Below are 14,791 nucleotides of genomic sequence, written 5' to 3'. Positions count from 1 at the left end.
TGTCTTGCTGAAATAAGCAGGGGCGTCCATGGTAACGTAGCTTGGATGGCAACATATGTTGCTCCAAAACCTGTATGTACCTTTCAGCATTAATGGCGCCTTCACAGATGTGTAAGTTACCCATGTCTTGGGCACTAATACACCCCCATACCATCACAGATGCTGGCTTTTCAACTTTGCGCCTATAACAATCCGGATGGTTCTTTTCCTCTTTGGTCCGGAGGACACGACGTCCAGTTTCCAAAAACAATTTGAAATGTGAACTCGTCAGACCACAGAACACTTTTCCACTTTGTATCAGTCCATCTTAGATGAGCTCAGGCCCAGCAAAGCCGACGGCGTTTCTGGGTGTTGTTGATAAACGGTTTTCGCCTTGCATAGGGGAGTTTTAACTTGCACTTACAGATGTAGCGACCAACTGTAGTTACTGACAGTGGGTTTCTAAAGTGTTCCTGAGCCCATGTGGTGATATCCTTTACACACTGATGTCGCTTGTTGATGCAGTACAGCCTGAGGGATCGAAGGTCACGGGCTTAGCTGCTTACGTGCAGTGATTTCTCCAGATTCTCTGAACCCTTTGATGATATTACGGACCGTAGATGGTGAAATCCCTAAATTCCTTGCAATAGCTGGTTGAGAAAGTTTTTTCTTCTACTGTTCCAACAATTTGCTCACGCATTTGTTGACAAAGTGGTGACCTTCGCCCCATCCTTGTTTGTGAATGACTGAGCATTTCATGGAATCTACTTTTATACCCAATCATGGCACCCACCTGTTCCCAATTTGCCCGTTCACCTGTGGGATGTTCCAAATAAGTGTTTGATGAGCATTCCTCAACTTTATCAGTATTTATTGCCACCTTTCCCAACTTCTTTGTCACGTGTTGCTGGCATCAAATTCTAAAGTTAATGATTATTTCCAAAAAAAAAAAAGTTTATCAGTTTGAACATCAAATATGTTGTCTTTGTAGCATATTCAACTGAATATGGGTTGAAAATGATTTGCAAATCATTGTATTCCATTTATGTTTACATCTAACACAATTTCCCAACTCATATGGAAACGGGGTTTGTAATAAAAGATGAGAAATTGAACTGGTAATCTCACATATAAATATATAACACAAAGTGACAAGAAAATGAATAGAGCAAAAAATATGTTCTGGACCGAAAAATCACTCCGTATTCTCTACTGCTCGCTAGTGTTACCATATCTGAGTTATTGTGCAGAAATATAGGGAAATAAGTACAAAAGTACACTTATTCACTTACCATGTTACACAAAAAAGAAAGATCAGTTAGAATAATACTAATAATGTTGGCTATGGAGAACATTCAAACCCTTTATTTATTGAATCAAAATTATTGAAATTCAATGATCTGGTGCATTTCCAATTAAAATTATGTTTAAAGCAGAATGAGGGTAATAACTTATTTTTTTGGTCATTCATTGAAGTTTTTTTTACGTTCATTGCGCCGTCGGGAGGGTGTTAGGGAGCCTGCTGGTCACTAAACACGGCAAGAAATTTAGCAGCAGAGTGCGCCAAATACGGCTGCTAAATTATACTTTGACGAAATAAAAGCATGTTTTATTGTAAGATTATGAGCTGGAGTATGTTTAGAACTATATTTAGCTGTATTATTTTTGGTTTATTTCGTCAGAAAAACTAGCCTGTGGTATAGTTGGCCATACTCTCTTTAATACTCCACTCTGGTCTAAGTGAAGTAAAAGCAAGCAAAAGTGAAAACTCAAACACTAAGAAGGTGAGAATAGTTTACGTACAGCTAATCTACCCATTAGTGAGTCCCTCAACCACAAAATATTTGTTTCATTGAGGTCAAAATTTATTCACGCTTGTCAGTATTTTTGCAGCATTTATAATATTGTTGTGCCACTGTGACAGATGACGAGAAGAAAATCATAAGTAGTAATCTTGTTGGGAATACGCAAACGTTGATTATAAGGGATGTTTTAGTCTCCAAAATGTCATTGAAAAGTTTTGACAGGTGGTGGACAAGTGGAAATGAGGGCATTCAGCAAGTGGAATTTCTGGATCCTGTTCATCTAATATTGTCCTCAGTATGATTTGAAAGAGGAAAAAGGTGACCTAAGAAGTGAAAGCACATTCCTCTTCATGTGTGAAATCAGTCAACCAAATATGTGACTTTTGCTCTGTTCGTGTATGACCAGCTGTTGTGGAATGGCCTCAGGGCCCTCCTCAACATCCTCCCCCTTCCCCACCATCCTCAGGGGCAGCAGAGGCCCCCCGTGTTGCATTGTGGCGTTGGCGGGGGGGCAGCAGTGTGCTCCGCCCTTGTCTTTGGTAAGGAAGTAGAGGAGGGCGTTGAGCCAGGCGTTGAAGGATGCCAAGGGCCTGGTGATCTTGTAGCACATGGACACCATGGTCATGGTGCGGCATGGAACTCCCTTGGTCACCTTCAAGAGCAGGAAGATGGTCCTGGTCACGTGGAAGGGGAAGAAACACAGGGCGAAGAGGAGGGTGATGGTGATGATGGTCCTGATGGATTTTCGTCTGCGGCTGGCATAAGGCGAGTTGGCGCCCAAGAAAACAGAAACACCTTCCTCCCTACCCGGCGGCCTGGACATTTTGTTGTGTCCTCGTCTCCCGAGGGGGCTCTTGTCCACGCCGGCATATCCTCGCCGAGAAGAAGGCCGAGAGTGCAGTGTCTTGAAGATGGTGAGGACCACATGGGAGTAACACCAGGCGATGATGGAGAAGGGGACAAAGAAGCCCAACAAGTGGAGAATAATGCCATAGGGGACGTAATCGGAGAACTCCTTGTCTATGGCATCGTCCCAACAGTTCTGGTACTCCTCAAAGACAACATGGCTTTCGTTAGCACCGAGTGCTAACTTGTCGACAGCACCGCTCGTGTTGCTGCCCAGTTGTCCCGGCGCTCTGGTCACGTGACCCGTCTGAGCAAAGCGGAAGATGGGACAGGTGAGCGCAAAGACAACAATCCAAACCAGGACGCACGTGCACTTCACCGCTTTCTTGGTTTCCAGGGTGATGACCTTCATCGGGTGGCAGATGCCCAGGTACCTGTGCACGGAGATGCAGGTGAGGAAGAAGATGGAGCCGTAGAGGTTGAAGTAGAAGAGGAAGCGGACCAGGCGGCACATGAAGTCCCCAAACACCCAGCGGTCCCGCATGACATAGCTGGCCACCAAGAAGGGCAGCGACAGGCCGTACATGAAGTCCGTGGAGGCCAGATTGACCATGTAGATCAGCGAGGCGTTCCAGCGCTTGGTGCGGCGGAAGGAGCGGTATAGGACCACGGCGTTGAGAGAGAGACTGAAGATGAAGGTGAAGGAGTAGCAGATGGGGAGGAAGATGTACTTGTACGACTCGTCGATGCTACAGAAAGCCGGCGAGGGCGCGGAGGTGGCGGGAGAGAAAGTGCTGAGGAGGTTGTAGGGTGGAACTCTGCCTCTGGGTGTCATGGTGAAGGATTTAGTGACGTTTGGCTGCTTTAGGGACCTTCTGTGTCATCATTGGCGGGCATTCCTTATGATCCTCTGTGGACCACAGGTGTTTGTTCACCTACAAGTACAAGTACAAAAAAAGCTAGTTTGATAGAGAAACCAAAGGCACAACTCTTGTTTCTATTCAAGCATGGCACTGCAACATATTATTTCTCTCTAAAGTCACAGTCGGAAATAGTTTTTTTGCTTTCCCATTAGGCGTAATGCATCGTTTTGTTGAAATACAATGGCACCGTAGTTAATAAATAAAGATTGTCTGATGTTTTTTAGTGTGGGCACACAGCAAATTGAGGTGTTCTGGCTGGTCCACATTACAGGGCAAAAAAAGAGAAAGACAAGACTCGGCATCAAGATGGAGTTTCGACCAAGGATTAATAACAATAATAATAACTACCGTATTTTTCGGAGTATAAGTCGCTCCGGAGTATAAGTCGCACCGGCCGAAAATGCATAATAAAGAAGGGAAAAAAAACATATAAAAGTCGCACTGGAGTATAAGTCGCATTTTTTGGGGAAATTTGTTTGATAAAACCCAACACCAAGAATAGACATTTGATAGGCAATTTAAAATAAATAAAGAATAGTGAACAACAGGCTGAATAAGTGTATGTTATATGAGGCATAATAACCAACTGAGAACGTGCCTGGTATGTTAACGTAACATATTATGGTAAGACTCATTCAAATAACTAGAACATATAGAACATACTATACGTTTACCAAACAACCTGTCACTCCAAATCACTAAATCCAATGAAATCTTATACGTCTAGTCCAGGGGTGTCAAACTCAAATACAGAGTGGGCCAAAATTTAAAACTGAACAAACTGAACTGCAGCACTAACTCTTCCGGGACGCTACAATATACACCCCCGCTACCCTCAACCCCCCACACACACACACACACCTTGTAGCGTCCTGGAAGAGTTAGTGCTGCAAAGGGTTCTGGGTATTTGTTCTGTTGTGTTACTGTGCGGATGTTCTCCCGAAATGTGTTTGTCATTCTTGTTTGGTGTGGATTCACAGTGGTATATTTCTAACAAAGTTAAAGGTTTTTATACTGGCACCCTCAGTGTAACCTGTATCGCTGAAGATCAAGTATGCGTTGCATTCACTGCTGTATGCGTGCTAGAGCTGCACACATTATGTGACTGGGCCAGCACTCATTGAACTGGACGAAAAGGGTACGTGACGAGTCTCGGGAGGGGCACTGAGATTTGGGTGTCTCCCGGGAGGTTTGACAAGTATGAGAATTAGCGGTGTACCGCGGCACCGCCGCTAAATATAATCGGCGGGCCAGCCCTAGTGTTAATTTGATATCGCCTCAAGGGCCAAGTGAAATTACACGGCGGGCCAGAGTTAGACACCCATGGTCTAGTCCCTTACATGAATGAGCTAAATAATATTATTTGATATTTTTCGGTAATGTGTTAATAATTTCACACACAAGTCGCTCCTGAGTATAAGTCGCACCCCCGGCCAAACTATGAAAAAAACTGCGACTTATAGTCCAAAAAATATGGTAGTTTTTTTTAGTAATAGAAACGTCTCTCCCCCTCAGCGCACCTCCCCGACTCTTCTTTCGACTGCTGACTCGGATCTTTGCATAGCGCTTTTCACCTCCTGTTGTCCACGGCGGATTTGTGTTTGCCTTCCTGTGTACAAGGGGACGCTGCTGATTCAGTCCCTTCTCACCCCATTAACTCAGCAATAAGTAACTACACGTCCGTGCAGGGTGTCTCTCTGTACATTCATCCTCCTTTCACATCAATAGTTCCAAAATACATGGCCGCTCCTTGCCACACAGCATGCAGGACGTACAGCATGGGTCAGTGTAATGTTGCTTTTTAAACGCAACAACACTCGCTTGACTGTTTGTGTTAGCGTCAGACACTATAGAAGCACTTGACTTATAGTGAATTGGGCTAATATGTAAACCATACATGACACATTAACCAAGCAACACCAATAAGGTGTAAAAGACACTGTACCATTAACGAGCTGCTACAACCTGTGGCTTCTTGACATGCAGCCTTTGTACAGCCAAAGCACAAGTATGGAATAATTTCCCTCCTATAGGCTGCACTAACACATGATGTGTCCTGACGGGTCCACCAATAAGAAGACACCGACCATGGAGGTGGATGAGAGACACTACAGTATACACAAACCTTGATTGGATCACTAGTGAACTACACTACTTACAAAAATATACAGCTTTCAGGTGAAATTTCAGTATGAACCAAAAATGCACTATAACCTTTAACTGTGAACTTAATTTGACCCTTTTTAAACTTTTGAATGTCCAGCTCGACTACTTTTCGCACAACATGCGGTTCTCTAACAATGAGCCGAACGGCAACCTGTGCGTGGTCCACGAACGGACGAAAAAATGTCCCGCTTCAGTTAGAATTGGTAGTTGAACAATGCTGTTTATATTTAGACTTATTGAGACGAAAGCGACAGAAGTAATCAACAGTACCTTACCATTGAGAGGCATTAAACACAATGTTCGCCACTGAACTTAGAGTGTCGTTATCAGATTGCAACAAGATGCAGAAACTGGAAGATGAACAGAAAAGCATAATGTGTGCCTTACGGTGAAAAAATAGAAAACATTAAATCCGAAAAAAATCAAGTGAATTAGCTTTTTTTTTTAGATCCTTAAGAAGTTTAGAGATGACCAAATAATGTTTACCTGTAAAAGGGAATCCCAATACAGCATCCCTAACTTTTTGTGAGTAGTCTATAGGGGACAAGTAGTTAGTTCAATATTGAATCTAAAAATAACTTTGTAATATGAGTCACGTTTTAGTAAGACCGAGAGAGAAGCAACGTGTTTGTGTGCATGGAGCTCATAAATACCTGCATCACTGCAAAGATGCTTACATCATCTGGCGGTGACTTGGCCTCCATATGGCTGCAATCCTGACGTGTTCCCCATCAGAGTAAACACGAGAAAAGAGACAAATCCTCCACAAGTTCACGTCATCGGGATGAAAACTGTCCTAGGTAAAAAGAAACAACACTCTGAAGTGGCCGGGAGTTGTAAAGAAGAGACCTTGACAGTTTGACCACTTTTGCTTTTACCTTTTTCTTGTGGGCTTTGCAGCCTGTAGCCATGGCGACACAGCCCCTCCCACTCCGACCCTCTCAAGTCATCCCTGTGTGTCTGTGTGTGTGAGAGAGAGAGAGAGAGCTTGGCCTCCCTCTCGACTTGTGCTTGATTTGCAGTCAACACACATATGTAAGTAACGTATATAGATGGAAACATTGCATACCCAATTTACAAATATATATGCATATATAATGTAAACATTTTCATTGTAAATTCACAGCAAATCACTGGTTACCTACTCAGTGGCCTAGTGGTTAGAGTGTCCGCCCTGAGATCGGTAGGTTGTGAGTTCAAACCCCAGCCGAGTCATACCAAAGACTATAAAAATGGGACCCATTACCTCCCTGCTTGGCACTCAGCATCAAGGGTTGGAATTGGGGGTTAAATCACCAAAAATGATTCCCGGGCGCGGCACTGCTGCTGCCCACTGCTCTCCTCACCTCCCAGGGGGTGAACAAGGGTATGGGTCAAATGCAGAGGACAAATTTCGCCACACCTCGTGTGTGTGTGACAATCATTGGTACTTTAACTTTAATAATTGCATTACTTTCACAGTAACGTTGACAGTAAATTACTCTGAAATATCTTTACAGCAATTTACTATAACTGTAGAACTGGGATGTTACAGTTGATTAGAATACAGTTAAAACTAAATACTGTAACTGCACAAATATAATTATATATTTCAGTGCGATAAAAATATAACTATATGCTGTACCGTAACTTCACAAATGTATTTATATAATTAATTACTCTTTCGGTTTAACAGCATACCGCCACTTACTGTACAAGAGTGTGCAAGATAAAGGTTCTAAACATTTTAGACCTCAGGGTCTAACTGTTCGACTACAGAAGGGCCCAGGGCCCACGTAAATATTATAAATAAATGATAAATGGGTTGTACTTGATAAGCGCTTTTCTACCTTCAAGGTACTCAAAGCGCTTTGACACTACTTCCACATTTACCCATTCACACACACATTCACACACTGATGGAGGGAGCTGCCATGCAAGGCGCTAACCAGCACCCATCAGGAGCAAGGGTGAAGTGTCTTGCTCAGGACACAACGGACATGACGAGGTTGGTACTAGGTGGGGATTGAACCAGGGACCCTCGGGTCGCGCACGGCCATTCTTCCACTGCGCCACGCCGTATTAACAGTGAATTAATATTTTTACTCAAAATTCAAAAATTATATCTAAATTAATTACAGTTCAACAGGATAAACCCTGTCAAATGATATTAAACCTTGTGTTAATCACAAAGATTATTAAAACGGATTAGAAAAAAATATAAATCAAACATACTGCAAAAGAAAAGGACTCATAAACACTAATGAACAAGAAATGTACGCAGTGATAAAATAAATACATTCTAACTGAATTCATAATAAATAAGAATGTGTTTCTTCAATAAATTGTCAATAAAATTAAAATGCAAATACAGCTTCACCACTTTATTCATAATTTTTGCGCTTAAGAAACTTCTCTGAGTTCAGCTCCAGACTTCTTTTTTGTTTTGATTTTCATACAGCCACAATTGGTGGAAAATTATTTTACAACAGAGTACCACTGCAGCCTCTAGAATACGGACCACACCTAAAAAACAATTGTAGTTTTTGGCGATCATCTATGGTTAAGAAACGCTGTCTTAAAGGGGAAATGCACTTTTTAAAAAAGGTTTTCCTATTGTTTACAATCATTATGAAAGACATGACGATGGATGTTATTTTTTTTAATGCATTCTAAATATTAAATAAATGCGATCAAAAGGTTGCTTACAACGGAGCCTATGGGAGCCGCTGTATAAAACCCTTAAAACACCTAAACACCTCCATGGAGGCTTTATATACATGATGTAAGTATATACTGTATGTTATGTAGTAACGGGCACATTTTTAATATTTACGTATTTTGATCATTTTAAGCATATGTGGGAGCATTAATTTAAAAAACGCATCATGTTTGCTTTTTTTTTTCTTCATCACTGATTACTACTCACTGCAGACTTCATGAGAGACAACAAGCATAATAAAACATCACTTACTGTGCAAGGTCTGCTGTCATTGGGATGCCAACTGCTTCATATATTCCTGTTTGGATTAAAAATTACTCATAATCCTCATCAAGAAACGGGGTGGGGGCAGGGGGTAAACACCAAGCATCTTTTCATGTCGTTTTCACTATTTTCGGGTCCTATAAATAATGTTAGCGCTTATAATAACAATATCACTAATATCTAGTTAATAATCAAGTCACGAAATGTAAATGATGTATTCTTGTTGCTTTTTGTATGGTTATTTATTGCATTTTATGGGCAAAAAAAGAGAAGATCCCATTGGCTCTGTTGTAAGCAGACTTTTATTTATGTTTATTTCATATTTAGAATGCATTAAAAAAAATTATCCGTCATCATGTCTCTCATGATTGTGAATGACAGGCAAAATACCAAAAAAAGTGCAGTTCCCCTTTAAGAGACAAATCCGTTTGAATTTAAAATAATTTGTTGTGATATTAGAGGACTTTGATCACAGTATTTTACAGTGAAATTACATTGTTAAATGCTGTGAAATCCTGATGAATGTTACAGTGATATATATAACCTGTGCATGGGTTTGCTGTTTTTAAGTTCAAAGATGCAGTATATGACAGGAAAACTGCTATTCCTAGGATCTACTGCAAAAGAATGTCCAAAGGAGAGAATGTGAATGCTTGTTTGTCCATTTATGTAAAACATACAATTATTTTTCTATTTGTGTGATAATCACACCCTTTGTACGATCAGTAATTCCAAAAATATCATAATGTTCTATAATTCGAACACTTCATTACACAGATATTAACAACAAAAAAACAGGATACATTCTGCACTGCGACTCATGTGTCCTTTACAGCCAGATGGGGGCGCTGTGTCAGCTTTTGTGCTCCAGTGCCGTTAGTTTATTTAAAGGTAGAACTGCATGATGAGCTAAGGGTAGACAGTAATGTTTTGCTGTAGCAAACGGTCCTGAACAACGTCATTGTACAATAATTTTCCTCAAAATACGATTATTTCAAGCTTCAGGTATGATAATTTTCCAGTTCTCATCTGGCAACACTAATGTGTTGTGTGATGTGTGTGTTCTGTGATTGACTGGCGACCAGTCAAGGTTGTAGTCCGCCTTTTATCCTAGTTCAGCTGATCAAGCTCACCTGCGACATTAATTTGGACAAGCACTATAGAAAATAACTGTATATATGTAATGTACAGAGAAAGTGCCCATAATGCAGTTTAAAGAATATGACTATATTAAATGTGTTTATCATGAAGTGATTTGTTAACATTCAGTCACCAATAACAACACTATACATAACACAGGTTAAAGAAGTGTTTTCCACAGCACAACGGAAATAAAGTGGTCGTCACTTTTCTAATACAGGAAAACACCTGAAAAGATGAAATAGTCATCTTAACATTAAGTATGAGTGGGCATGAGGTCAGCATAGTTCTATGTTATAAAAATGTTAAAACATCTTCCCTTTTATATGTAAAAACATTTTAAAATGACTTTCATACAATCCCTTTTGTCTGCTAATAAGACCCCTTACTTCCTCCTGGTGATGTGTCTGTGTCTACGTAAAAAGGCAAAAGTTCTCCTTAGCACAACTGGTGTTGTTGTATCTTCAATGGAGAAAAAAATAAAAATAAAATAAAAATGTTTTTAAAAAAAAAAAAGGTGTGCAAAAAAAAAAAAAAAAGGGTCCAGGTGTATCAAAGGGTGGACCACAGTCAGCTACCACCGGGATGTTTGCCCACTTGCTCAGCACACTCACAATGTTCTCAAGGTGTCACCATCAGCTGGGATTGCTCAGCAGCGTTCCCAGCGAGGTCAGGTCTTGAACCTCCAGCAACATGGCGTCCTGCTCCGTCCTCAGCTGGTCCCGCATCTGAAGGCGGCCCACCAGTTCGGTACTTAGGTCTGAGGAAAGTTTACATTAGAAAACAAGCACAGATGGTGTTGACATGGTGCTTGTGTGTACCTTGTATAGTTTGTCTGAGGGAGGAACAAAGAGCAGTGAGCTCCTTCATGGTGTAGTTCTGCAAATCACTGCGCTCCAAGTGCCTCCGCTGGACGACGCTATCGTTGGCGGCTGGCGTCTGAAGGAAGGAAGGAGTTTACCGGCTTTGTGACATGTCTTTGAAGACATGTCACAAAGCGCCAAGACTTTCCTCACCAGTGGCTTGTGGTCTGCTCGCAGTCTGTCTCGCAGCTTCTTCCAAGTGTTCCGGAAACCTCTGGATTTTGTTTTCTCCGGCTTGGCTGTAGGCTGAGGGCTCTTATGAACAGGAATGGATCCTCTCTTTTCCAGCAGGGGGCGACATTTAGGAGGAGAAAATCAAAGATGTTTTGACAGGTTGTAGCGTGTGCTGACCCAGCATCACCACAAGGAGGCACGTACAATGGAACATATGGACTTATAAGTAAGTCTCTTTTGAGTCAAAGACAATAACCAGTCGATGTCATCAAGTCCCGGTCCACTGTGTTCTTCCTTTTGGTAGAACGTGCCCACTTATTGTGGGGAATTTTGCTTATCATTCACAATCCTTATGTGAGACAAGGACACATGTTTTTCTTTTATCATTCAGTCTGACTTGTGAACAAACATTGACAAAAGTCAGCCAACAAAAGGAGTCAATGGCATTTGCTCGATTCTGCCTATTTGGTACTCTAAAAAGCATCTAAAAACCTCCATCAAGGTTTAAAAAAAATGCTTTAAGTATATATGTAATGTAGTAACAGGTACATTCATAATACCTAAATTTTTACGTATTTTGATCATTTTAAGCATACTGTGAGACGTATCACCAAGTTCGCTGACAACAACTCACAGCAGACTTTGAATTAAAGAATTAATCATAATCCTCATATAGGGTTAAAAAAAAAGTTGGGTGCAAACAAGCGTCTTTTCGTGTCTTTTTCGCCATCTCAGGGTCTAAAGTTGGCTGTCAAAGTTGACCGACTTCTCGCTTTATGGCTACAACCTTCTACTATCCAGGTGAGAATTAACATTCACCATCTCAGAGATAGGAGAGCAGTTCCCCAGCTCATGTCAATACAGCAGCATAATCTAGTTACCTCTCCATGATCAATGCACCGCTAGAAAGTAGTTATAAGATGTTATAAGTTATAAATAATAACAATATCGCTAATACTTGGTTAATATTCAAGTCATAGAATGTAAATGGTGTATTGGTGGCGCTTTTTGGATGTTTTTTTTTAGGGGACGGCGTGGCTCAGTTGGTAGAGCGGGCATGCCAACAACTTGAGGGATCCAGGTTTGATTCCAGCTTCCACCATCCTAGTCACGTTGTGTCCTTGGGCAAGACACTTCACCCTTTCTTCCAGTTCCACCCACACTTGTTTAAATTCAGCTTAAAATGTAGATAATGGGTTTTTACTATGTAAAGCGCCTTGATTCTCTTGAGAAAAAGCGCTATATAAATATAATTCACTTTACTTTAGTGAATGAATGAATTTAAAAATGTCCGACCCAAAGGGGTTTTGTCAATTAAAAAAACATTCATTGCTCGTTTGTGTTTAGTCTTAACTTCATCCACTGCAAGTGTGCTGCGTAATTGCATACCTTCTTGCGGACGTCATCTTCCTTCTCCGCGTCTTCTTCCTCACTTTCACTGTCATTGATGAAGCACAGCTGCAGGTTCATCTGCGTCTGCAGCCTGGACGACACAAACATGACTCTAAAGTCCCTCTCATAACAAGTGCTTGAACCAGCGTGTGTGTGTTGGTACCGCGAGCTGAGGGCCGTCATGTGACTGTTGCAGGCCTCGTCGTCATCGTCGTCGCAGCTTTCTCTTCGCCTTCCTCGCTCTCCTGTCCAGCTAACCGGTGCTCGGCTTCGCTCCAGAGACACTTGACTCTGAGATCAAGATTGAATAGATAAGAATCACGATCAAGCTAAAATCAATTGCTTGGTTGCACAAAATAGACAAACTGTTTAAAAAAACAACAACTTTTTCATGTTATATGCCACTGATTAGGATTTTATCTGTTTTAATGGCTAAGTTTTAATTTTTTCAAATATTGATTTGTACTGTGGCACTGCAAGATGTAGTTAAATGAAAAGTGGGTAACAAATAAAATCTATTAATACTATTATTCATTATTTCTGGCACCCTACTCTGTTCCACGGTCCTTGAGCGCACCATAAAAACAAGTCTGTCTTGCAAAGAGCACAGCTTGTAGGTTCAATGTGTACAATTTAATATCTTGGTTGCTCAGACATTAATGTGTTTATAACAGGCCTGTAAGCTTAGCGTTTTCACTAGTGGCTCCGGTGCTACTAAATGAAAAAAATTAGTAGTTCCGAAATTTTTTTGTAGCAACATGAAATGTCTTAAATATCAGAATTTCCTTATTGACACTCAAACAACGTACACGTTGTGTGCACTCATACATTTAAACACCATCATAAGGCCTCATGCAACACTCAAACACAGAGAACATCCCTAAACTGTGCTAGCACTGTCGCTAACACGAGTGTAGGGTTGGGCGATATGGCTCAAAACTCCTATCCTGATATAGTTTGGCCCATAAACTAACCCATTAATGGAATTATCCATTGACGTAACTTTACCTTCGGATTTAAAACCCCTTCCATCAATCCACAGAGCCTTATGGATAAACTCCGAGACATTCAAAAGTTTTGTTTCCATATTTTCCGTCCGAAAAACTCTACCGCCAGTCTTTCTTTGCATTGGTAGTAGCGTCATGTTCGTAGCGCAATCTAAGATAATTTCTTTATGCTGTCTGCTATTTAACATCAGCATAGCCATTTGAGACGTAATATTTGAATTTGTGGAAATATTACAGCGGACATCACTTAAAACAAGTTGTAAGGATCCGCAGATGGCTAGTGTGACGTCATAGGTCAACCGGAAAAATAATTAATTTAACAGCGCTAAAATGAAATAAGCCCCCCCGCCCCCAGTGTACGGGAGGCACATGGCGTATGACCAATAGTCGTATTAGAGAGTGTGCATGGACACTTGGACTTCACACGCAGGTGTGAAAATACAAAAAAACTAACTAATTGAGAAATCAGACTTCTTTAGTGCATGGAAATGTACTAAAGTAGTCTATTAGTGTTTGACTTTCTCTTCCACTGTTACCGAATAGCATTATTTTAGTTTTACTGAGATTTAAAAATCTACTTTATACATATCATCATTTTGCTAAGCGTATGATGCAGTGTCATTTCAAACTAGTAGTTTTTGATAAAATAAAAGCAAAACTTGTTTTGAATTATTTCTGTCTTTTTTTGTAAAAGTAGGGAAAAAATTGTGAATCAAATTTTCACCTTGGGTACCTTTTAGGTACCCAAACTGCTTTGACACTATTTCCACATTCCCCCATTCATACACTGATGGCGGGAGTTGCCATGCAAAGCTCTAACCGCAACCCATCAGCAGCAAGGGTGAAGTGTCAAGGACCCAACAGATGTGACTAGGATGGCAGAAACTGGGGATCGAACCAGGAACCCTCAAGTTGCTGGCACGGCCTCTCTATCAACCGAACCATGCCATCCCAAGTCGTAGTGACCAGCAGACCCATTTAGATAGCTGCCTAATGGTGAATTACAGTAAACACCACTGACCTTTGCCATCTTCTCCTTCTTCTCCTCCTCTTGCTTCTCCAACTCGGCGATACGCAAACTGAGTGCCTCCCAGTGCATGATGGGAAGGCCCAGGTTGTCCTCACTGTAGCCTTCCTGCCAGACCAGCGCCGCACCCTCTGAATCCTCATCGTCGTTTTCACCGACATCGTCATCGCCGCTCATAATGCCGTCGTCGGCCTCGTTGCTCTCCTTCTCCTCACCCTGCTGCCTCTGTCTCTCTTTTTCGCCCTCCATCTAGTCTAGACAGTACAGACAGGAAGAACAAGTAGCAAAATGTCAGGACTGTACTCATCTATAGTAGTGTAGTTTTTACATTTTAAACATTGTCCTAAATTTTATGTGTCAATTTTAATGCAATTACTGACTGAATTATATACTGACTGTTTTCTCATTTTGTGTACAGTGTTTACACTAGCCACGTGTACATGGGCAAAATGTATTTAATCTGATCATAATTCGGATTAGAATGTTACTGTGTTCATTGACCCA

At 41.2% G+C, this 14,791-nt stretch overlaps 2 protein-coding genes across 4 annotated transcripts in view; both read right to left on the bottom strand.

Annotated features, from left to right (window-relative positions):
- Positions 1–1,854: 1,854 nt before the first annotated feature.
- On the bottom strand, positions 1,855–9,395 carry LOC133605701 (P2Y purinoceptor 3). 3 transcript variants are annotated; one of them, XM_061958964.2, is made up of 3 exons: positions 6,598–9,395; positions 6,373–6,515; positions 1,855–3,565 (listed from the first exon to the last, which is right to left on the bottom strand). In XM_061958964.2, exon 3 carries the CDS (start codon positions 3,463–3,465, stop codon positions 2,149–2,151), a length of 1,317 nt encoding a protein of 438 aa, XP_061814948.1. In that variant the 5' UTR covers positions 3,466–3,565; positions 6,373–6,515; positions 6,598–9,395; the 3' UTR covers positions 1,855–2,148. The 3 variants fall into 3 exon arrangements, with proteins under 3 accessions (XP_061814948.1, XP_072769357.1, XP_072769358.1); XM_072913256.1 differs by having other exon boundaries at positions 6,373–9,395; XM_072913257.1 differs by having other exon boundaries at positions 6,397–9,395.
- Positions 9,396–9,890: 495 nt separating this feature from the next.
- The window catches only part of LOC133605957 (schwannomin-interacting protein 1), a 9,251-nt gene continuing 4,350 nt past the window's right edge, over positions 9,891–14,791 (bottom strand). Inside the window, exons 2-7 of the mRNA XM_061959386.2 lie at positions 14,282–14,541; positions 12,417–12,544; positions 12,251–12,344; positions 10,841–10,966; positions 10,646–10,763; positions 9,891–10,584 (exon numbers count right to left, since the gene is read on the bottom strand). Of these exons, the coding sequence (XP_061815370.1) occupies positions 10,460–10,584; positions 10,646–10,763; positions 10,841–10,966; positions 12,251–12,344; positions 12,417–12,544; positions 14,282–14,536 (846 nt within the window). The 5' untranslated portion in view covers positions 14,537–14,541 and the 3' untranslated portion in view covers positions 9,891–10,459. The remainder of the gene's footprint in view (positions 10,585–10,645; positions 10,764–10,840; positions 10,967–12,250; positions 12,345–12,416; positions 12,545–14,281; positions 14,542–14,791) is intronic.

This window comes from Nerophis lumbriciformis, linkage group LG05, assembly GCF_033978685.3.
Source record: "Nerophis lumbriciformis linkage group LG05, RoL_Nlum_v2.1, whole genome shotgun sequence".
NCBI classification, from domain to species: Eukaryota; Metazoa; Chordata; class Actinopteri; order Syngnathiformes; family Syngnathidae; genus Nerophis; species Nerophis lumbriciformis.
This window is presented reverse-complemented; position numbering and strand designations above follow the sequence as displayed.

Excerpts from the sequence above, each read along its gene's own strand:
- LOC133605701 (XM_072913256.1), bottom strand. The coding sequence starts at position 3,465 with ATGACACCCAGAGGCAGAGTTCCACCCTACAACCTCCTCAGCACTTTC.